This window comes from Poecile atricapillus, chromosome 6 (genome assembly GCF_030490865.1).
Source record: "Poecile atricapillus isolate bPoeAtr1 chromosome 6, bPoeAtr1.hap1, whole genome shotgun sequence".
Lineage (NCBI taxonomy): Eukaryota > Metazoa > Chordata > Aves > Passeriformes > Paridae > Poecile > Poecile atricapillus.
The window spans coordinates 18,766,893-18,789,662 of record NC_081254.1 but is presented as its reverse complement, the minus strand read 5'-3'; the positions used below and the strand labels follow the sequence as shown (position 1 = coordinate 18,789,662).

General features: G+C 46.9%; 1 protein-coding gene across 5 annotated transcripts in view; it reads left to right on the top strand.

Moving 5' to 3' along the window:
- Nucleotides 1-5,970: 5,970 nt before the first annotated feature.
- TLL2 (tolloid like 2) overlaps nt 5,971-22,770 on the top strand; it is a 96,375-nt gene continuing 79,575 nt past the window's right edge. For 4 of the 5 annotated variants that reach the window (XM_058841726.1, XM_058841727.1, XM_058841725.1 and 1 more), the window contains exon 1: nt 5,971-6,153. In XM_058841726.1, the coding sequence (XP_058697709.1) occupies nt 6,003-6,153 (151 nt within the window). In that variant the 5' untranslated portion in view covers nt 5,971-6,002. Of the gene's footprint in view, nt 6,154-9,054; nt 9,130-22,770 lie in introns of those variants that run through there. The other variant, XM_058841728.1, reaches the window with a different exon arrangement.

The window sequence follows — 22,770 nt, the reverse complement described above, 5'->3', positions numbered from 1 at the left end:
GTTTGCTACAGTGCAAGGCTTTTGTAAAAAACCAAGGACTCATCTGCCTTGGACTCAACCCCTGTGAACAAGGGGCTGATACTGCCTGGTACCAGCATTTTTTGCTTATTGATGTGTTGATTTTCTCACCAGCTCTTAATAATACAATACAGAACGATTTGTCAGGTATCTCTGGAGGTTCTACCCTGCTGAGGCTTGTTTTGATATGAAAAGCAAACTATCTGAACTTTCCTTACGTTCTAGATACATCTCCTTCAGGACCATGGGCTTGGAGCACTCCAAAGCATACCTTCACAAGCTTGTGCTTATCCTTCAGCTAGCATCGGGTAGCTACAGCATTCCAGAAGACATATGCATTTGTAGAATTGGGAGTTTATGTACAATTAACATAATACCTAATTTTACATAACTGTTATTTTAGGGTTCTCCTAATACTGTGAGGTGTGCTTACCCATATGATGCAGTGGTTACCTAGATAGATTCCAGTTCACCAAAGCCTAGACCTAAGTCCTGTAAACTGGAAATGCTGGATCTGGGTGAGAAAGGCTAGTCTCCAACAGTTCTGTGTAACAGGCTGCCCAACCTAGAAAAACATGCTACAGTTAGACGCCATAGAGTGATTTTTTTTTTTCTGAACCTATATGTCACAAGCTTTTATTTGGTCTCTGAGATGTTTTGAGAGCTGTAGTAACTTTTTCTGAGAAGCTTCCAAACAGAGCTGAGAACATCATGTGAGACTGAATTCAAGGAAGCTTTTGTGGCTGCTCATTCTCATTTTCCAAAGGTTTGTATCAGGAATTTCACACTTAAAGCACTAAGCAAGGCATAGTGGTTTTCTGTGCTACTAGACATGTAATTCTCCTTTAGATTTCATTTTATGCTGTTTTTTCATTCCAAATCACTTCTCTTACCACTTTATTGGGCTGAGAAAAGTGAGTTATGTAATTTAGTGTGAGGCTTCTCTTGCTCTGCTACACAGGAGTAACTACAAGAATGGGGTGGAAATATTCTCCTTATTTTCTTAGTGTCTGACCAGACATCAGCAGGTGAATAGTGAACATTACCTACTGTTTGCTTTAAAAAGGTGTGAGAGTTTTACAGAGTCAGGCACCCATTTACTTGCAAGAATTGGAGGCCTGCCTGATAAAATGTTGAAGAAATACCATTATATTACTTGAGTTCTGCATTTGGATTCTGCAGAATAATTTTTAGTAATTTTAATTGGCAAGATAAAAGGTGATTTTTTGTTGAGAATTTTTTTCCATTTATCTCACTACCAAAGTGATCAAACACCCACCTTTGTCTGAAGCTGAAATTACCATAATTTTTAATTATGTGTATAGTAAAATAAATAATGAAAAAGGAAATCACTGTTCCTGGTTTTAGTCATCTAAAGAGTGACTTGTAAGATGAACCTGTTTTAAGGTGTTGCTTACCTAAGAAGAGGAAATACCTTTGTGTTCTCTGTCTGTGGTTTGGATGAAGATGTTACTGTAGTTAAATCTCCATACAGAAATCCTGTGCAGATGCTGTAACTGGGAAAATTCTCTAAGACAATTTTTGATGGATCAGCATCTCTGCTTTTCTGAGAGATTCATTAAATTCTACCCATTTGTCAAAGAGCCTTAACTCAGGTAGCATATATTCCAGCCTCTGTAAAGGCCTGTGAACAGGGAAATGCAACTATCCCATCTTCATCTCATAACAGAGGACTGGAGATATATTTATACTTCCCCAGATTTACTCCTCTGCGTAAAGACAAGGGGAAGAAAAAAAAAAAAAACAAACCAGAATTAAAAAGACAGAACTTTCCCTATGGCAAAAAGTACTTTGGAAAAACCAATGGATTCAGTTCTTCAAATTTTGAACAGCAGATGCTTTTCCAAAGATGTTCCCATGCCCTTCTTCTTAACCTTGCAGCAGAGATCACCAAAACCACCAGTTTCACTCAATGCTTTCCAAGCATAACTGACTCCTGTGTGAACCCTGAAAATGGATTTTTTTAACTAATGAAACACCAGTTTGACATGCCTCAGTTTGGGAAATAGTGGTCAAGCCAAAATTCATGCTTCCAGATAAGACAGATTTCTCTCCCTGTCCCCCACAGCTTGTCCCTATACAACTCAAATTTACCCCAAAATATCTTGGTTTTTCTCACCAAGGATTGCACTAATGATGGAGAAAATGTATGGTACTTTTTTATGTGGGGTGAATTCAAATCCTGCTGCTACTTTGGTGAACAAAAAGGAATTTTCCAACCAGGGCTTAGTTCTAGTTTCTCTAAGTGTCACTGCCTGTTAAGACAAGGCTGTTGTTAATTATACATTGAGTTGTTAATGTACAGGTGAATGTGCCTGTGACTGCAGTGAGCTCTGTACAGTGGATTTCAGAACCCCTGGAACACACTTAAGCACATATGTTGTCAGCAACTTAAAAGATTCCTTTTAGGTAGCAAATCATTTAACCTTATGGGAGGTACTTCCTGGGTGGTAATGCAATAAACTTGATAAAAAATTACCCACCCCAATCTACTGGACAAGAAACTAAAATGGGTGATGGAAGGAAGAGAGAGCAGGGGTTGATACTTATTTTATCACCTGGATTTGTCTGTGACTGCTCAGGGAAGAAGGGACATCCCAAGAGTGGTCAACTCTAGGAGTGATAAGGGAGTTGAGAGCAATAGACTGCTAGATATAAACCAGAGAAAAAAGGAGATGGGGAAGTGAAGAGGTTTTGTCAGGGTAGGAAGCCTGTAATGGTACTGAGTTAAATGACCCTCTGCTAGGAGGCTCTGTCCTTCTAAGGGAGGGTGATGGTTCTGCAGAGGACTCCATGGTGCCTGTAGGCAGGGATGCAGCTCATTGGGCTACACCTGCAGCAGAAGTCCTTTCCTAGCATAAAAAGAAGCAATGGAAGAAGTTTAAAGAGGAATGAGGGGCACTAGAAATGCAGAGGGAAGAAGAAAGAGAATGCCCTGGGTTCAGAGAGTTTTGCTCCATCTCTCCAGGACTCAATCTGCCCTTGTATCAGTGATGCAAATACCTTGGTTTGTTTGGTTTTTTGTAAACTTGGCAGCAGCTGTGGAATCAGCCGTGGGACAGGCTCCAAGGGAGAGGTGCCTCAGTCACTTTGTTAGAATTGGAGCCCAAGTGCTGGCAAGAGGGAAGAAGCAGGTCTTGTGGAAGACCTTACTAAATTTTGTGTGTGTTTTGGCCTCAGGACATATTGTGTGCAGGGATATTCCATTAGCACTAAGTAGCTCACACATAGCTTAGCTCGTGGATGCTATTCAGAAAGAGCTGTGTGCATTCTTGCTCAGCGAGGCTTGAAAGGACAGTGGATTTTGTCTGCATGTGTTGGGCAGGAGAGGGTTCTGCAAAGGAAAAGACTGCCTTTGACAGCAATGGGTATGGATTGTTTTCTTTCCAGATAATTAACTATTGGTGTCACGAGTTGCTCTGCTGATGTGAGACTTCACTGACTTTTTAATAGCTCAGATGAGACAGATCCTTTCACAGGGCTTTCTGTGTTCCTTAGCTGCTCTGATGTGGCTCTGCCAATCAAGATGATGTGAGCTTATCTCCTAAACACCAGGTAGCAGTCACTGCTCTGGGTACACTGCTTTGGCTGCCAGTTGCAAAGTGCAACTTTTGGTAGTGAGAACTACCAAAATTGGTAATTGGTAGTGAGAACTACTTCAGGAAGGTTTGAGCAGTTCTTATGTTAGAGACTTCCAGAGTTCCCCATAGTAAGGCAACATTATTTTTTGTGTGTGGATAATAGTGATAGACTCCTCTGAACTCCCTCACAAACTCACTCTAATTGCACAATTAAGGATCCATATTTTAATTTGCTCTCTTCCTCCTTCAAAGCTGTAAGATGTCCTCTTCTACACCCATCCGTGTCTACAATAGAGGTTCTGTGTGCAGAAGAGGCTGGGCTCCCCATTACAGACTGTCATGCTGGAAGAGCTTAACAAGCAGTTTCCATGTGGTCAGAAGATTTTTCTTAGTGGGAGACAGCCCAGCTTTCCACAGGGATGACAAGGATTCATGGTGCTGATCAGGGAAGATGTTGACCACCCTTACAAGGGTTCAAGCTTTTGTTTTTCAGCTTCCCATACCCTCAGAAAGTTATATTGCCAGGATCTTTTTGCAGAGACAGAAGAGCAGCTAGTGTTCACCCCATAAAAGCTGGGAGTTCTGAAACACAGGGAGCGGATCAGCTTTTCATTTTAAAATAATGATTAGACTGCTCTTCCATCTGAAAAAAAGAAAGTAGCAACCTAATACAGAAAAAGTAAAAATAGTTAGTGTGTAAATAGGCAGTATAAAACTCAGGAAATGGATAAAGGTACCTTACTCAGATTAGTCTTGATGGCTGTTTGCACTCCTCTTCAAAAACCTATAGTGATGGAAATTCCCTGGTTCTTCATGGCAATCTGCTCTAGAACTTCCCTGTTTTAGTGCTAGAAAGCTTGCCTGAAACCTAGAACTTCCTTAGTTCATTGAACATCAGCTGTAGGAAACTCCAGTGTGATTAGCAGACCTGTTCACCATGATCCTCATGTCAGAGTTTGATGCAGCCTTTTTGGCTTCTGTGAAGAAGACAGTTTTGAAGACAGTTTTAAATATTAAATGAGAGGTGGGGGCAACAGTCAGGAACAGTTTGCAGTAGACTGTGTTGCTGAATCATGTTGTGCCCTTTTGTGCTGAGTTATCATTCATTGCTGTAGGCTGCAATAGAAGGGACAAATTTATGGTTGGCAAATGATTATTTGCCAGTAAATAAATTGAGTGAAGGGAGGACTTGGAACCTGTGCTGTATTGGGAAATGCTGCTTGATGATCCTGCTGTGGGAGCTTGGAAATACACAGCTGAAGGAGCAGTTCTGACACAGAACATGGTGGTGTACACGTTCACCCCAAGAACACCCCACGGAGCTTGTACCCTTGTCAGCTCTCCGCTCACCGGGACGGCAGCTGTACCCTCTCTGCCGAACGCTGCATCTGCTGAGCAGCGTGAGCACAGATCACCTACCTGTAAATACTGCTCCAGCCTCAGCCTAACATCTTGTCAGACCAGAGGCCCTGCTAGGGAGTGTTGAATTCATATGGAAACAGCCGGCTGGCTTTTGTGAGATTATTTGTAAAGACGATTCAGCACCCAGTGAGATGGCTGGGCTTTGGGCATCCACCCTTTCCCTGTCACTAAGCAAACAGCAGCCATGGTGCCTGTTCATCGACCTCCATCACGAGCCATAAAAGTATGATGCTTTCCAGTGTGTTACCCCGTGCTCTGCTGTTAGAGATGTCCAAGGTATCATACCGGCTCAGACAGACACTAGATCAGATACCAAGGTGTAGATTTTGGTGCGATTGAGCATCTTGAATGTGATCCATCTTCCTGATTTCCCAGGCTTTGCTGCATATGGATCATCCCAAAGCCCAAATTTCCAGTAAAATGACAGCCTAGTTGCCCCTGAAAACTACTGTGAAAAGCAGGTGAGAGGGATAAATGCACACCTTGATATTTAGTCCCATCTTTCTTAACTTCTCCCATTCTTTGGTTTGCAGTGATTTTTTTCCCCATCACGGTCTAACAACTCCACTTACGCACACTTTTAAGGCTGCGCTGTGAAACGTTGATTCTCCCGGCGGCGGATCGGCTAATTCTCTTTGGCTGCCCCTCAAGTGCCGACTGAGGGAAAGCAATGCCCGGTGAGGGTGGTGGCAGCTACCGGCATCATTAGCAGTTTTTAACGCTTTATGTATTTCATTACCGCTCGCTCCCGAGTGCGGCGGGAGGCGGCGGCGGCGCGCGGGCCCCCCGCGGCCGGGGCGGGGCGGGGCCTGGGCGGGGCCGAGGCGCGGGCGCGGCTCTGATTGGCTGGCGGCGCCGTGAGTGGCAGCGGCGGCGCCCCCCGCGGCCCCGGGGCCGCCGCCGCCGCGCAGTGCCCGCACCCCGGGCAGCCGCGCCGCCCGCTCCGCCCGCGCCGCCGCCATGGGCCGCGGGGCCGCCCCGCTCCGCCGCCTGCTGCTCTCCCTGCTCCTGCTGCCTGCCGCGGGGACGGGCGCGCCCGGAGCCTCCTTGACGCTGGGGCAACCGGAGACGGCGGAGGAGCCGATGGAGTACCGCGACCCTTGCAAAGCCGGTAGGGAAGCGTGCCGGCTGCAACTCTGGGAGAAGTTTGGAAGCGCGGCGGCGGTGGACAGGTGTCCCTGCGAGGCGCTCCCCGGTACCCCGGGTCCGCCCGGCCGAACCGTGCCCAGGCTCACCTGGCGGCGGCGGGAGTCCCCCGGGCCGGCCGGGAGCGTGCCCGGCATCCCGCTGCCTCCCCAGACACGGCGGGCACCGGCCGAGCTGCCCCGGGCGAGCTGCGGGAGGGCTCCGGTCGCCTCCAGCCCGCGCCCCGCTGCCCGCCTTGCCTGGGGCTGTAGCCCCGGGTGGGAGGCTGTGCCTGGCTTTTCTTTTGTAAATCGCCCCGCGCTCCCACGCCGCTCCCCCACCTGTGCCGCTCCTCCCGGGCGAGATTCCCCTCCGCAAAGCCGGGGAAATGCCGTGCTCTGCATTCAGGGCTTGGGGGCTCTCCCCCCGCCCCACCCCTAAGCATTTTGGCTTTTTCTGTGTATTTTCATAGCCCTTTGGCAGCTGTCGGAGCTGGCCCCGAGCTCTGTCCGGCCCGCAGTTGCGGTGCGTGTCCCGGAGCGGCGGAGCTTGGCGGGGCTGCCCGGGGCGGCAGAGCCGGCGAGACCCGCCTCGCACACAGCCCGGCCTCCCGGGGCATCCAGGTACTCACAGCTGCCTCTGTGCGAGTTACCACATCTCTCCAGGAAGCCTCCGGCTGCTCCCTCCATCCCTTTCTTGGAGTTTTTCGTTCTCTTGTCATACTGCGCTCTGCTGGTTCTGAGTTCGTTGCTTTTTATCTGTTTGAGTTCTAAAAGAGCTCCTGTCATCCCAAATGCTGCATTAATTAATTTAAAGAGAATACGGACCCAGATTTAGCCTCTGAAAAACTAGAAGGTGCTCTTGATGTGAGTGTAACTCGTTTTGGTTCCAGCTGTTGGAGAATGTTGTAGTCTTGTGAATTGTTTCTCTGCTGAGAAATTGGCAGCTGATACCTTGTGAGTTGTGTTACATTGACAGATAATTTTGTGTCCTGTTTTCTTAATACTGTAGGAGTTGAAAAGAGAAAGGTATTTCTTTGTGTGTGATGTCCTTGGTCTCCTGAGTTGGGGCTTTGCCTCCTGAATGTGCTCCTCGATGCTACTCAGTGTCCCTTGGTGATAGCTGCTCTTGTTATCAGCTCTCTCCTGCCTGCTTTTGCGGTACTTGCAGCCGTATCTGCTCACATAGAAGAGCTCTGTCAATGTGATGTCTTTCAGAGCTTCTCTGCCTGGTACAGCAAGTTTAGCTGGCTTTGTATGTAGGCTGAGTGTGGTGGGTTTCCTTCCAAAATTCAGCTCAGTCCTCTCTAGAGGGTATTTTTTGCACAAAACATTCCCTTGATCAGCAAGTCATTTGTCATTTGATATATACTTTGGTGTGTGTGGAGGTTAATTCTTTGTAATGAATATGGGATCCAGCCCAAACATGCTTTACTGTATTTGTGTCTGCTTCTAAATGGTAATGGATTGATCTCTCTTTCTAGTGAAACTAGTTGTTAGTAACACAGCTGTGGTTTAGACTTGGAGAGCTACAGGTACAGTGCTTGCGTCTTCCTATTTGAAAATGTATTATCATTGCTTTCTCCTCAAAATTATACCATTATCTCTGCTGCCTCACTTGCCCTTGTGACTGCTGGGTGCTGCTGTCAGATCAAGTACACAGAAGATGAGGAATGCTTCTTTAAGGACCCCACAGAGGACATTTACTTTATTTGACTTCTCTACATCTAACAGGGAACCTGTGGCAGAAAAGAGGGAAAAAATGTTTTCCCTGCCTTCTGTTTGTCTGCTTTCATTGCAGGACCTTTTATTTATTTATTTTTTTCCTGCAGTCTCCTCATTTCCCAAGTTCTCTCCCTCTCACTTCTGCATGCACGTAGAAAAGACCCAGGACTGCCAAGGACAGCCTTCCTTCATTTACATCAACAATTCTTCTTGTGATGGACAGAAAAACTTTGTGTGTGTTATTCCTGTTAATTCAATTCAGGCAGAATCAATCACAGAAATTATCTTTATTTTCTGACTTCTCAGTGTTTGCCCTTTATGTTTTTCCAATGTCTTCTTTCCAATAGAAAGGGAGGAGTGAACAAGACCTGTGGAGGTCACACAGGTGATTCCTTTCCTCGCAGGAGCAGGCTGGTGTTTCTGGCAGTGCTGGCACAGAGCTGGCTGTGCTGGCAGCCTGGCCCAGCACTGCTCTGGCTTCCTGACCTGGGGCTCCAGTAGTGCAGTTTGGGTTTGTCTCTCACCACTCTGTGCATGTGTGGAGGACAGTACAGTGCCTTCTGCTTTGCTGTAGCCTCCTGCACTGGTGTGCATCATTACTGGCTTTCTCAAGTTTCCATCTTGTTTTATGTAGAAGAAAGAGACTTTCAGTGTGTCCTGACTGGCTGTATTTCCAGGCTCTCTGATCCAGTTTCTCTTCATTTGACTGTGTCCAACTAAAGTGCAGAGCACTTGGAGAACAGGACACTCCTTACGTGCTGTGTACCTCTCTCAGTGTACTGAATAGTTCCAGTTTTTAAAGTTAGCCCCAAGACAAGCCAAACAAGGCTTGTACCACAAGGACCTGTGCTAGACCCTGTCTTGCATTCACAACCTTCTTCCTCTTCCTGTCTTAGACCATCAGCACCAGGTGGAGCTAGGCAGGAGTTCTCTGCTGCAAGCACCATCTCAGAGGGTTAGCTGAGATAAGATTAATAAGTGATCTATTTCTATTGGTGAAACAAGGTGAAGACACCCTTAATAGAGTTGCCCTCCAAGAGGGCCTGTCTGGGCTGTGATCTAATGCCTGTATGGGAAGTCTATCACACTCTGTTCCTTTTGAACTATAGCAGTGACAAGTCTTCTTAACCTCCTTAGGCCTGAGTTCCTCCACTCGTGGGACAGTGTCGGGATCTGTCAAGAAGCATGACTGGAGAGGGCAATGGCTGCAGACCTGCTGTGAAATGCTCAGGTGTCTGGTATGTTTTGCAAGGGGAAACAGGTGGTCTGTGGAGACAGAGCTGGCACTATGAGACCTGTGGTGATGCTTCCATCGCTGCCGTAGGCTCCTGTGCGCGGTCCTGTGGCTGCAGATCATATGAAGGCTCTTTGCCCATTGTGAAGACAAGCTGCTGCTCTTCTTACATGATTTCCAAAGCTGTTAAAACTATAGTGCTTTACTTATTTCTTTTTATTATCTTCTTTTATTTTTTCTAATTTCCTGTGGGCTAATGGCTGTGGCCCAGAAGCTGTGATGGATTTAAATCTGGCAGGTTGTGATGTGAAAGCTTGGCAGTTCCTCACCCCTGCAGCTCATGCCCTGAGGTTGAGTGCAGACTGTTGATGGTTGTTCTGCTGGACTGGGAGTGGAAAGCCTGGCACATGCTCCTCTCTGTTGCATTAGTGGAGGATGTAATAATCTCCTGCAGCAAAGCAGGAAGGACAGCACAGGGCAGTAACCTCCTAAAGCACTGCAACCACTGAGCTACTTGTATCAACACCTGCCCAGTTACCGAGGCTCAGATGATGGGCCAGCTCCACTGCTCCACAACTCCACTGCTGCTCAAGCCCTTAACTGCACCCATCCAGGATTTTCTTTTCCTAATGTGGCTGCTTTCTTGCCTTTTTGTAAGGCAGAAAGAAACAAGGAGCTTCCTGGGTGGCTGATCAAGGGACAGCTGAGGCAGCACTGCCCTGTCAGGTTGACTTGCTGGAGAAGGTGGCAGTGCTGGCTCTGTGGGGTGGATTTTGCTGAGTGTTGTAGCAGTCACTGGAGCTTTTCAAAGGCAATAGTACAAAGGTTCCTGCCCAGAACTGCTCTGTAATAGATGGGAAAATGTCATAAGGCTCACCTGTGCTTTGGATGGATCTGCTGCTCAGAGGATCCAGTTAAGGACACCCAGGCCAGTGTGCAGGTCTGAATGAGGCTGTATGACAGGCAGGCAGCAGCAGGAACCATGGATGCCTTCTAAACAAAACAAGCATGTCCTTCTGAGATGTCAGGCTAACTGGAACCAAAGGAATTAAATAGACTGTAATTTGTTCTGGTAGTTATTTGGTTGCAAGCTTGTACAAATTTGAGGTGAAGAACAAAATCTCTGAGGTTCAAAGTGACTTCTGGGGATAATATCATCCCACTTGGGTCAACAGTGGGAGGGGTAACTAGGAGGGAGGGCTGGGCATTGAATAACTTGTCCTCTGGTTGTGTACAGGCTTGATGATCCCTTCCTTCCAGCTCAAACCTGCCCTGAGGCTCTTTTCCACTTGCCAGGTGGGGAGAAAAAGCTGCAGTTTGGCTTCACCATCTTGATTCCTGGGTACTTTGGCTCCTAATGTGGTATTTCCTGCCTTTTGTGAGCTGGAGGTGCAGTGCAATAGCACATCTTCTAGGTGGGGGGTGGTCTACTGAGGGTGTTGGAGTCCTGTTTCTCTCTGCTCTGGGCAGTTCATCCTGGTGTGACATGTCCTGACTACAGGCTGACCAAGTCTGGGCACTGACCAACCTACATGTCCAGGCTCCCAGGCCAAACACAGTTTGTCTGTGCAGGTGTTTGCACTGGGAGGTTGGCAGAGCTGCCTGCTCAGCCATGGGCTCCTGAGGCACAGGCCAGAGGGGCTCTGCTGCCTCCCTGTGTCTCAGGAGTCCTTCAGGAGGGTTTGTGTTCCTGAGGAGAGCCGCACCAAGGAGGAGTTGCCTGTAGGTACAATGAGCCTTGCATTCGAGCTCAGTTTCTTTCCGTGAGACTTTGATCTCTCCATGGTTTTTGCTCTGGGCCGATGCTTGCAGTGCTCTGGGCTGGCAAAGCCCGGCCTGGGGAGGCTGCAAAGCAGAGCAGGGCTCTGGCAGGGAGATAGTGCCTGGAAAGTGAATTAGTCCCCGTGGATTTTGTGGAGTTCTCAGGATATGAGTTCAAAAGGGGAAGAACTGAGGCAAGAGGTATGAAGGGGTGTCAACTGAGCAGCAATTCCATATCTCCTGTTTCTTTATCGCTAGAAAAATTATTAGAAAAGCAGTTTGGCAGTGATAGATCATCTTTTCGTGCAAGCCAAGGCTCCTTCAAGTGTGGATGCTGCTTGTTCATCACAGGGTGCTGCTGTGCATCCTTGTGCCTGCTCCACCTGCTGATTTGATCCACTAACTTCTAAACATCCTGTGTATTTAGAGTTCTCACACCCAGTGCTGTCCTGAGAGCTGTGAATTGTGCTTCATTGTTGTTCTGTTCCTCACAGCTCTTCCTCTGTAAAGGCACAGTGCCTTTTGTTCTAGAGAATGCACATTTCATTCGGGCTGTGGTGCAAACGTCTGGAGTCAGGTGCAGACATTTCTGTGGGCAGCTGAGGAATTTGCTGTTAGGACCTGAAAGCCTCGAGGGAGTAATCAAATGGTAAAGGGGAGGCAGCCTAAAGTAAAGTCTGGGTCTTTTGAATGTTGCTTGGGTTTTTTGAGAGATGCAGATGGTGTTTTCCCAGTTGGAAGCATGGATCCATCATGTTAGCAGGGCAACCAGAATGCTCTTTGCAGGCTGTGCTATGGATCCAGCCCACTCAGTTCTTGACAAGAACTTTCCTCCAATCTTGCAAGTGGTCCTGTTTAGTTTGGCAATGGTGGGAGCACTGGCAGAGTGAATGCCAAACTGCCCTTTGCTTGGGAATCCCAGAATCCTGTGAAGAAATCTCATGTCCATCTTACAGATTTTCTATACAGCTTCGAGGCCTCTGGGCTTGTATGGAAAGAGGCAGTGCAGCCGTGGTGAAGGTAGCAGTCCTCTGCTGTGGGGTTGTAGAAGAGAGTGGGACCCAGGGGCGGTCATTGTGGTGGTGGCAGTGCTGGGAGCTGAGTCCTGGTCTCCTGACTTCAGAAGGTATTCCATCTTCTCGCCTTCCAGAAAAGGAAGATTCCTTCCTTTGCCACCAATGCTTATAGGAGTGCTTTGAGAGAAGAGTCTGGGACATAACCCAGTCTGTGGAATCTTCAGTGCTAAGCTGATGGAAACTTTTATAGAGGAAGGAGAGAGCTCTCACTGGCTCTCATTCCCTTTGCATTTTTTCCCTGGTATATTGCAGGAAGGGTTAAATACTCAAGGAGGAAATTGACTCTGACTCTTTTTGGGTGGTCTGGGAAAGAATGAGAGACCAGACTGTTCAGTCTTTAATTTACCTGCTTTGGGGAGATGACAGCAGTTACAGAGCGGAAAACAGGTGGGTGAAAACTACTGGAGTCACTCTTCAGTGATCCAGATGTTTGCCATTGAGGAGGCAGAGCTCCAGCAGAAGTTTCCTCCTCAAAGGGAAGGTTTTAGGTGCCTTTGATTATAATCCTAGCTGAGCACAAGCTAATGGCTCTGGCTTTAAAAAATAATAACCACCAACCCTTTTATTGCACCTGAGATTCCTCAGTGGGGAAGTCAATGGCCTGGGGAATTGGAGAGCAAAACCTTATGATCACTGCAACTTGAGATCTGGGTCTGAAGTCCTTCCAGTGTTTGCCCGTCTTCTTGGGATCTGACTGAATCATGCCTGATCTCTCACACTTCTTGGGATGTGTTGGATCTGCTTGGCTTGTAGGAGATGTAACCCTCTGTGTTTTACCTACACCTTGGGATTTAGCAATGGACAGGACAGAAGATGGGCAAATTTAGGACAGAGGACTTCCCCCCCCCCCCTTAAAAAAGTCTGGTAGGGTGGGGAAGAGGTGCTTATAGTTGTCATGGATACTTGTCCTGAGCTTTTATTGAACTTCCTGAACTGGGTGCAGTTCACAGGTGTCTGCCCTTGACCATAGCCTGCACAGGTGGAATCAAGGAATGCTGCTTGTTCTTCAGCTGATTTGTAGCATAAGATTAGTAAGTCACACAGTCCCAGAAAAAGGTATTTGGAAACTGTGCTTTAAGTCTCTCAGGATTTAAAAGTCCACAAAGCTGAGGATTTTGGTTGGAGGTACTTTGCATTTGTGTAATACATTATACTTTTGCATTGTGCTTGGAGATTTTATTCTCTTCCTGCTCTAACCTGTGTAGCATGCCTTGCTAATGGTTAACACAAGAAGTTGCTGCATTTGCTGGTAACCCAGCTCTAGCTTGCTGCTAAAACTGTGCCTGTGGGTGTCTCCCAGGTGAGCAGCTCCTGGCCCAGTCTGGGGAAGAGCTGTGTGGCTGTAGATTGCCACTGCAAACTGCTTGGGCTCGCACTTCAGTCCTTGGGAAATTGACAGCACCATGATACATTCTAACGTGCTTTCCCTGATACTTTAATTTCCTTCTTTTTTCCCCTGGCTTTTGCTACAGAGACCTTTGTGCTCTCTGCCTGCTTCCCTCTGTGTTTCCTACAGATTCGATTAAGATGTTCCCCCATCCTTTTGCTGAAGCCCTCTCCAAACCCTGCCTGGAGAAGTGCTCAGGTCCTTCTCTGCTTCCAGCCTTGGGTGTTCTGCCTTCTCCCCCAGGCTTCTCCTGACACCTCCTGTCCCATCCTGGCAGTAACTCCCAGAGGTTAGCAGGTTCCTCTAGCCCTGCTTGCCCAGAGCAGCCCTGCTGTGCACCCACCTGCTGTGCTGCACTCTATCAGGCAGTGCTGGGCAACAGAGGCTGCTGGCTGTAATAAATGGGCTGCTCTGCCCAGCTCCCCTTCCCTTTGACAAACAGGAGGGGAGTGTAGGGCTGGCTTCTGTGAGTGCAGAGCTGTCTGTGCTGGGGAGGTGGTGATGGGAATGGGGGGACAGTGACCTGACAGGGCAGTCTGTATGCTGATTTGGAGATGGGCAGGCTTGGCAGAAAGGAGGCACCTCTGACACTGAATGACTCTGTTGTCCTGGATCACAAGTATTGCAGGTATTAAGCTGCAACAAAACCACTTTCAACTAGTGCTGAAATGTGATTTCAGTACTCAGAAGAGATAGATGACTAAGCAGAAACTGGCTGTTGTTTTGATTCAGCTACTAGGACTTCTGGGTTTGTTTGGTTTTTGGCTTTTTTTTCTCCTTTGTCGCAGCTGAGCTTCCAGAAATGCTGATCTCCAAGCGTACTTTGATGTTCCCATTCTAGCACTTCCTGAACAGGAAGGTTCCCTGTCAATAGAAACTGCTTAAATGTGCCAGGAAGCCCTTTATTAAAGAACTGTCAATGACTGATTTCCCCATCTTGGCCAGTTTGTGTCAGCCTATCTTGCTATGGAGAGAAATCTCTTACTGCATGTTGAGAAGGAAGCCCCCGGGAAATCCCAGCAACTGGTAAATCCTGGTTTCTCAAACCTTTGGTTTGCGTGGTAAAAACAGTCAGAGACCCACAGCTGCTGCTGGTCCATGAATCAGCTCAACTTTAGACCTGAATGGAAATTCACATCCTCTCAAGTCATTTTGTGTTCATGTAAATGTCAGCACTTGAGTAAAAAGCATCTGTTTAATTTTTCCATCCACAAACCCCAATGCTATTCACAGAGCAAACCATACCACAATGTTATGAGACAGAAATTCAAGTCTGCTGAGTGCTTGATCTCTTTGTGAGAGCTGTTGTTGGGCGTACAGTTGGGTCCCTCTGCCTCCTTATTAGAAGAGACCGATTGTGGCAAGACTGGGTGCTGGGAATTACCTTTCTTCACTTTTCATGTCACCGTCATGCCAGTCTCACACTCCTCCATCAGCGTGACTCTGAATTTAGCATTGTCTGCAAAGAAGCATTGCCTAATCTGCAGCACTTTCATTTGCTCAGAACTTTGGCAAAATTGGCAAAATTTGTTTGGCATTTTGCATGCTGAGTTTCAGGTGGGACCTGCTGGGGGATGTTCATTTCAAAGAGCAGGCTTTGAAAGAGACAGATGTAATTACAACCTGTGCCCTTCTTCCCTCTAACAGTGGCTGTACCTGACAGAAGGGCATGTCCCAGCTCCAGATATCTGCTGTGAAGGACTGTCCACACTGCTGTGTTGGCAATGTGTGTGGTGAAGGCATTGGTTCAGTAAGGCATTGGTTTTGCTTTGAAATTCCTCAGATATAAAAATCCTTAAACTCACTAGACTTGCTAAGTCAAAACTCACAGAAATGCCGGTGTTAGATCTGCTTTGGAGCTTGAGGTGTAGCTCCTTGGGCATGAAGGCAGATGATGTGACAGGGAACTCTGACTAGAACAGCTATCCTGTGCAACCAATCTAACCTGAGACTGCATTAAATATGAGTAACAAAGCGGATTTCTGGCTGCATTATCCATGTATCTGTTGCAGAAATTGGGTAGTGGGTAATAGACAAGGCAGCTGCTGCAGGAGAAGCTTTTACAGCTGCATGGCAGAGGTGTTTGAGCTGTACTGGAGTCAGGATGGCCCAAATGAGAAACATCCATTGGTAAATTATTCTTGCAGACAGTGGGGGAACCCAATATTATGACCTGCAAGTTCAGTGGACTTGGAAAAAAATGGAACTCCTGCACTTCCATTTCCCACACTGAGTACCTTGGACTGAAGTAGATCTATTCCTTGGGTCACTTGTCAGTAGCTCAAACTTGATGTGGGCAGGGGAGTGATAAAGCAGCACGGGTCTGTGCTTTATCTATGGGGCCTGCCACTAGGACTCCAGAATTCTTCTGCCTTCAGATGTGTTTGATATTCCAGAGGTCTAATTCAGCCTTCTGTTATCACCAGATCTTGTACCCTGCCATTGCCCAGATGCTTATTTGTTGTTGTTTGGGGCTTTTTTTGCCTGTGCATTTCCTGCAAAGGTGAGGAGCAGAACATTATATAAAAGTGAGTTTTGAAAAGATTTGGCCGTGGTGCCAAGAGCTGTCGGTGTGATTTTCACAGTGTGATTTCTGGTGCAGTCTGTTTTTCATGGTTCTATTGCACTTACAGCAGAGACCCATAGACCATTTTCTTTTGACTGTGCTGGTACTGCTGACCCAAGCAGGCAGAGATGCTCTGGCTCTTGGGGCTGATCCTTTGAGGGGGCAGGGGTGCCTGTCAGGCTGGTTTTGCCCTGGAAGAGGAGTCTGGTTTTTGCCCTGCTGCTGACGGTGGAAGAGTGTTTTCCTCAGTGACGCTCAGAGCTGCAGCTGCTGCCTGTACCAAGCTGCTGATGTGCTGTGCAGTTGACCGCTGTCTGGATTTAATCTCTAACCTTTGATTGTTCTTGAAAGCATGTTCTAGGGATTTCATTCCCACCCACACTGCTCCTGTGACCCCTTCCATTTCCTGGGTGTTTAAGTACAGAACAGAAAAGATTCATTAACCTGGTAAGTAACCTCTTTTTATGAGGGAAGTGATTTTCCGTCACGCTCTGTTAGATCCTATTGATTTCTGTTTTTCCCCTAGTTGGCTTCTTTTTCCATATATTCTCCCCTTTGTCATGCTTCAGTAGGAAGGTGATACGTGATATGCTGGTTTGGGTTTTTTGGTGGTTTTTTTCTGTTTCCTGGGCAAAGGGCTGGGATCTCCTAAGGCCATCGCTCAAGTGCCCACATCTCTGCCTTTTCTTGGAAAGCTTTGTTGTCAAGGCAAACTGCTGGTTGGTAATAGGATGTTGACATGAGGAGTAAAACCTCCTGGCTGCCCTCTTTTGTATTGATGTTGAAAAGAGCATCTTTTTCTCTCTTTGCCCATTGTACAATCCCTCATCTCTTGGCAGAGGTGTGACACATTTGCCATGGGGTTTGCAAGCATGCATGAAATGGAGACCTCAAACCATCACGTGTGCCTGCTCTTTCTGTCCTCCTGGGCTGTGGCAGTGGCTGGATCCTGGTGCTTTTGTGGTGAAATGGAAGAGCTGCCAGGTTTGGGTTTGTCCCAGAGGCCTGCTGTTACAGGGATTGGTTGTGGCAAGTGTGCGGGGAAGAGGCATCTCCTTGGATCTGAGTGGGAGGGCTTGGGGGTGTCCCTTGTTTCAGAAGGGTGTCATTCTGTGCAAAATTCCACACAGGGAATGGGCAAAGTGCTTGCTTCCCAGCCAGTTCCCCTCATACTGTGCACATTTGTGTATTTCTCCCTCTGGACAGACATCTCTGTGCTATTGCAGGTATTGCAAAGATAAAATATTACAAATATTACAGTGCTAAATACATGCAGTCTCATCAAGACGCCTTGGTTTTGAGAAGGCTGTTGTTGTTTTCTGAGGTACTTGATTTTTAGACAGAGCCTTTCTGTGATTCAAGGCAGATATTCCTGTAGCTGGAGAAATAGTTTTCTTACCAAAAATACATTTTCATCTTTTGTGTTAATTTCTCAACTTCCATGTTTCTTGCTAAATTCCTCTTCTTAATGTATAAATGTTCTATGCTGGTCCTTTGTTTGACTATTGCAATTGAAGTGTCAAAGGCTTAAAGTCTAAGGGAGTATTGTTGTTTCTCTTAGTTTTGTGTTGTTACAGGACGGTGCATTCTGTAGCCATGGTTGCTTAGTTGGTCCCAGTGCTGCTCAGGTTCAGCTGATCCCAGTGATCAGCTTTGCCCAAATAGAGGAGCAGAGCTCTGTGTGGCCATCTAGGTTGTCCTAAAGAAAGGTGCATGAAGAACAGATCCTATTTATTTATGAATCTGAGGCTGTGCTTTCCCTGAAGCAGGGAATTAAACCCGAGGGGTCAGTGGAGGGGTATGAGTTCTGTCTGCAGACGGATCCGTAGTGGTGCAGAGTGGGGAGCTGTGCTCCCAGCTCTCAGCACAACAGGACCTGACTCTCTGGTGCCAGGCTGTTGGAAGCCTTGCTTTCATGGTTCACTACAACATGTGGGGAAAGAGGAAAAAGGTAATTGGGAGTTTTTATTGGGAAAGGGGGTGTATACTTCAGTGAGTTGAATACACCAGAAATCTGCTGAAGACCTTACAGGATCATAGTCTTTGCTGTTAGTTGTAAGCAGCTGTGAGGAAAAAAAACCCAACAAACTGAAATGTCTTAAAATGCCTTTGATCAAACATTTAAAGTTGTTTTCCTCTTATTGCTTTCAAGGTTTTGAACTTTGAGTCTGTGGTGGTTGTTTTTTTGTTTTTGGTTTTTTTAAGTTTCTACATGTCCTTCATTAACCCCAAAGGCTCCTAACATAAAGGGACACTGTAATCTGTACACATTAATGCAAGTTGAGAGGTTGGAAGGTCTCATAGCAAAACAGGGAAGGTTGGTAATGTTGCTGTCAGCAGAGGGTGGCACCATCAAAGGCACAGCTGGATGTGGGCCTGGCTAGGGAGGCTTGGGATTCTCTAAAACACTTTGGAATGATGTGTTCTATCTGTAAATGCAGGACTGGAGCTTGGTGACCCCTTCCCTTAGGACTACTTTCAGAATGCAAAAGTGTCCTTCCAGTTGATGTGAAGGCTCAAAGGATTGTGTTCAGGGGCGTGCAGGTCTTCCTTCCTGTGTGAGGAGTGGACCTCTGCTCTGCTCTGTGGTGTGATGCCAGCAGCTTCTGCTTCCTCAAGGGCTGGTCTGAGGATGCCATTGGCTTCTGAAGAGGGAGACTCTGGAATGAGCCATGTCCTGAATGGACTGGAAGTGAAGGGCAGGGTTGTGCCTCTTCTCTCCTGGATTTGCTGGCAGGGGGGCAGAGAGGGTGACAGATACACCAGAAGCTCTGTGCATCCTGGGGCTCTTGTTACTCATTGTCAAAAACTGCAGCAAACTCTGTTACGTTGTCACAAGCCAAGGTCCTGGCCTTGTCTCCATCCCCCTGCCTTGCCCTGAGTTTTGCTAACATGCATGAATACAGAGTCCTGAAATTCAGGTTCATGGTTCCAAAGTTCATGGTCTTGAGAATAAACAAAAAACTATTGTGGTGGCTGAGAGCTGCATACCCCATTAACCCAGAATCATGAATATTTATCGTGATGGATTACAAAAGAACATAGAGACTATATTGTATTTCCTATAACTTTATTTCCATGGCATCTTTTCTTGGTGGGTCACTTTAATGTAAGCTTTGCTTATTTAGTTGCACACTTTAAGCCGATTAACTTTTTACTAATAAAATGTGTGTTGCCTCCCTTTGTCCCAGCTACCATTTGTTTGTACCTACACTCCTGTGACAAAGAGTCCCAGAGAAATGCTTTAAGCTCTGGATAAATCCCACTGCTGGAGGCTTTGGCCCAGCTGAATGTGTCTGAGCTGATTTCAGCCTTGCATTTTCCCTTTCCCTCTCTTGCCTCCTCCAAGTTGGACCCTCGAAGCAAGGTCTTTGCCTCAAACACCTTTCCACTCTTGAAGCCATTTGTGGTGCTCTGGGGCTAGCAGAAATTATTCAGCCTGTTAGTGCTCTCTGAACTGGGCTGGAGTAAAACTGTAAGTGGTGGGAATTGGAGTTTTCCAGCCATGAAGACTGGTCTGTGGCTCTGTATCTTCAGTAGTTTCCCAGCTGGTAACCACGGTATTTCCTGCTTACAAAATTTGCCCTGTTATTCAGTGTCCAAAATACTGCATGTTTTACTGTGACTTCTCTCTCAGAGAAGTATCATCCCAGAGAGATGATTACATCCTGCCATTTTGTTAAAGACCCTCCATAAAAACTATCCTTTTTCACCAAGACAATTCAGACCAGAACTTTAAAAGTTAGTTGGGAGCCAAAAGGCATGGATAAGCACTTGGAAAATACTTTTGAAAGGCCTTTTATTAATCTGTTCTTTTATATTTGGAGCTTTGCTAAAGCTAAAATGATCCCTTAGAAATGTACTGTTAATACTTAAGAATGACTGACCTGCTTCAAAACAAACTCTGTAACCTGTTTTCATTGGGGCAGCAGTAAATGCCAAAGGAGATGTAGAAAAGCAGGGTAAGACAGAGTGGTTTGTGCAGAAAGTCTCCCTGACTGCTGTTGATCCACAATCCCCTGTCCAGAGATGGCTCATTGTACTGGATAGCTTTATCTTCCACCTACTTGCTTTTTGAGCCTGTGTAGGCTTTGAGCATCCACAGCCTGCTGGAATAACAAGTGCCAGAGCTTAACTGCAGTATCCCTGTGCTCCTTTCTATTCACCTGTAAAGCAGTCAGAGCATCTGGTGTCTCGAGGTTTGGTGTTGCATACCCGTTTCCACTCTTGTCTCCTTTTACACCAAAGCTTCCCATGTGTTGGCTCTTGTCTTGGGGAGATTTGAGGAACTCAGCATTTTTAATTGCAGGAAATGCTCATCTTTTTCTGTTGAAGGAAAATCCCTTTCTTTAAGAAGTCAGATGGAAAAGGAGGGGAAACATTGAGGGCAGTAGCAGGCAGCCATGCTCCACACCTTGTGGGAGCTGCTTAGTGCTTCTCTGCAGCACACTGTAGCAGATCATACGAGCTTACAACTGGCTTTAGCTGGTTTGGGATTCTACTTAGGAGCTAGGGGTGACCCAGGAAGAGCAGTTTTAAGGAGCAATGGAGAGGGACACTTCTTAGCCTGTGAAAGTTCACAACCTCTCCTCATTCTGTTGGCACCTGCAAAACATGAAGTGGCCATGCAAGTCCTTTGGGTAGCTCATACTCAGTATTCCCTGCTGATGGCAGGAGCATGTGTATTTAGTGTAGTGCATTGGTTTCCCTCTTCAGAGGAATATTTCGGGGTTTAATTATTGTTTCAGATTTGTGAAGTTCCTTGGGATTTTTTCCCCAAACTTTCCCAGTGGCTGCTTGTCCTCTGTGTAGGACTGGTGGAGCAGATGAGGTTTCACATGAGTCACGATAGATTTTCAGTATCAGGTGTGTGGGTGCAAAAGGGTGTATTAGCATCAAGCCCAGAGAAATACACTGATGTGCTTGACCATTCCTTTGCTCTCTCACCCACTGTACCACACTTGTAACCTTTCCTGAGCAGTCAGACCTGGTAAGGAAACAAAGCCAGGCATGTGAAGCCATCACCAGCTGTGGAAATAAGGGTTCCCCATCCAGTCACACCCAGTTCCTCTGTGACAGTTATGCCATGTCCTGCAGTAGGGACACTTTTGGTGTTAAAGAACACTGTGAGCCCATCCTGCCTAACCAGCACGTTAGCTGTGCCAAACACAGCTTTGTTTGAGGAATATGGGACGTTGGAAACGGAATTATGTTTTCTCAGCTACCTTGAATATTACTTTTCTCAACATCCTCAGACTGCTAGGTCCTGGTAATACCCCATCTTTTCAGTGGACTTTCCTGCTTTCAGCTCTTCAGTGTCTAACGGTGAAGGAGCTCCGTCCTCTCTTGCACCTAGGTACATGAAGATTGGATGAAGGTTTGCTGCCCACAATACTGCAGGTCTGTGCAAAATCTGGAGGGGAATAGGAAGAGCACAGCTTGAAAACCTCCATGTTAGTCTATGCTGCTTTATGGTGGTTTTTAATCCTGTGCAAGCTGTGTACCATGCAGGGGAGCACTGGCATTTGATGGGTGCTGATGTGGCTGCAGAGGGATGACTGACAGAAGGGGGAGCAGATCTGCTGCTGCTAGGTTGTTACAATAGCTGAATAGATGGGAATGGTTTTTGATGGAGACAGTCCTTCTGGAAAGTGCCTGCATTTTGCTTTCCACTGATCCAGAGCTGGCTCTGAGAGGGTGAGCCAGAGGCAAATCTTTGTTGTCATCCTTTGTGCTAATGGTGGGAGGGAAAGGGGTTTACTGCTGCTTCCTCAGGCTCTCCTGCTGAGCTGATCCCTTGTCCATGGCATCTTCTGGAGGAGCAGGAGAGACTGAAAACCAGCAGCCACTGGAGCAAACACCTTAGCACCACCTCTTCTTTCTAACCCAGGACAAGTGTCCTGCAGTAAATGAGCCACTTTCTATTTTGGTGCCTTCCTTTTTTTCCTAGCAGGGCTGGTGACCCTGCCTGCTGCTGATACTCAGGGTTGCTCATGATAAGGCCTGGCTTAAAGCTGTGGGACAGGAATTAGATTCTGTTTTGCAGGTTTTTTGGGCTGGAATTTTCCCTGACTAGTCAGCCTGTGGTTGGGAAGTGTTTTTAGAGCCTGAGCCAAAAAAGGGCTTCGTTGTCTCAGAGCAAGGCTAGCACAGAGACCGTACTGGCACTGCTCAATCCTGGCAACTGCCTCACAGCAGCTCTGGTCCCTCTCACTTTTGCTCCCTGCTTTTGTCAAACTTCAATCTCCCACTTCAAAGACAGGCACACTCCTGACACAAGACTTGGCTATCCAGAGGGCACAAACAGCTTGTCAGGGGAAGAACTTTCTGTGTAATGATATTTTATTAAAGCTGAGAAATGTCAGAATTGAAGTTTGCTTTTATGCCTCCAGCCCTGCCCTGCTGAGGTGTTGTGATAGGCGCTCATCATGCGATTGCATGACACTGCACCAGGAACAGATCCAGTGGTGTGGCGGAGGGCACTGATTTGCACAGAGATCCTTTCTCCTCTCTTGCAGAGCCAGGGAGACACACACAGAGCAAGGATGAAAAAAGATCCTTGCTAGCCTTGTGCTTTACTGGGTGTTTGGCATAGGAGCATATGGATCACTTGCAAAAGTGCCAAGTACTTGCTGTCACAAAGTGGGGAGCAGAGCTTTGGCAAGGACTAGGCTAATGCACAGGGTGCAGCTGAGGTGTTTCAGAGGGGCATGGCCAGCAGAAATGCTTTTGATTTATATGTTTATATAGTTGAATATTTGCTATGTAAGCTTATGAGTGTTTGTGAAGGCCTGGGATGAGTATCTCTGCCTGATACTTTGTATTCAGGACAAAGCTGGAAAGTGAGGGGTGGAC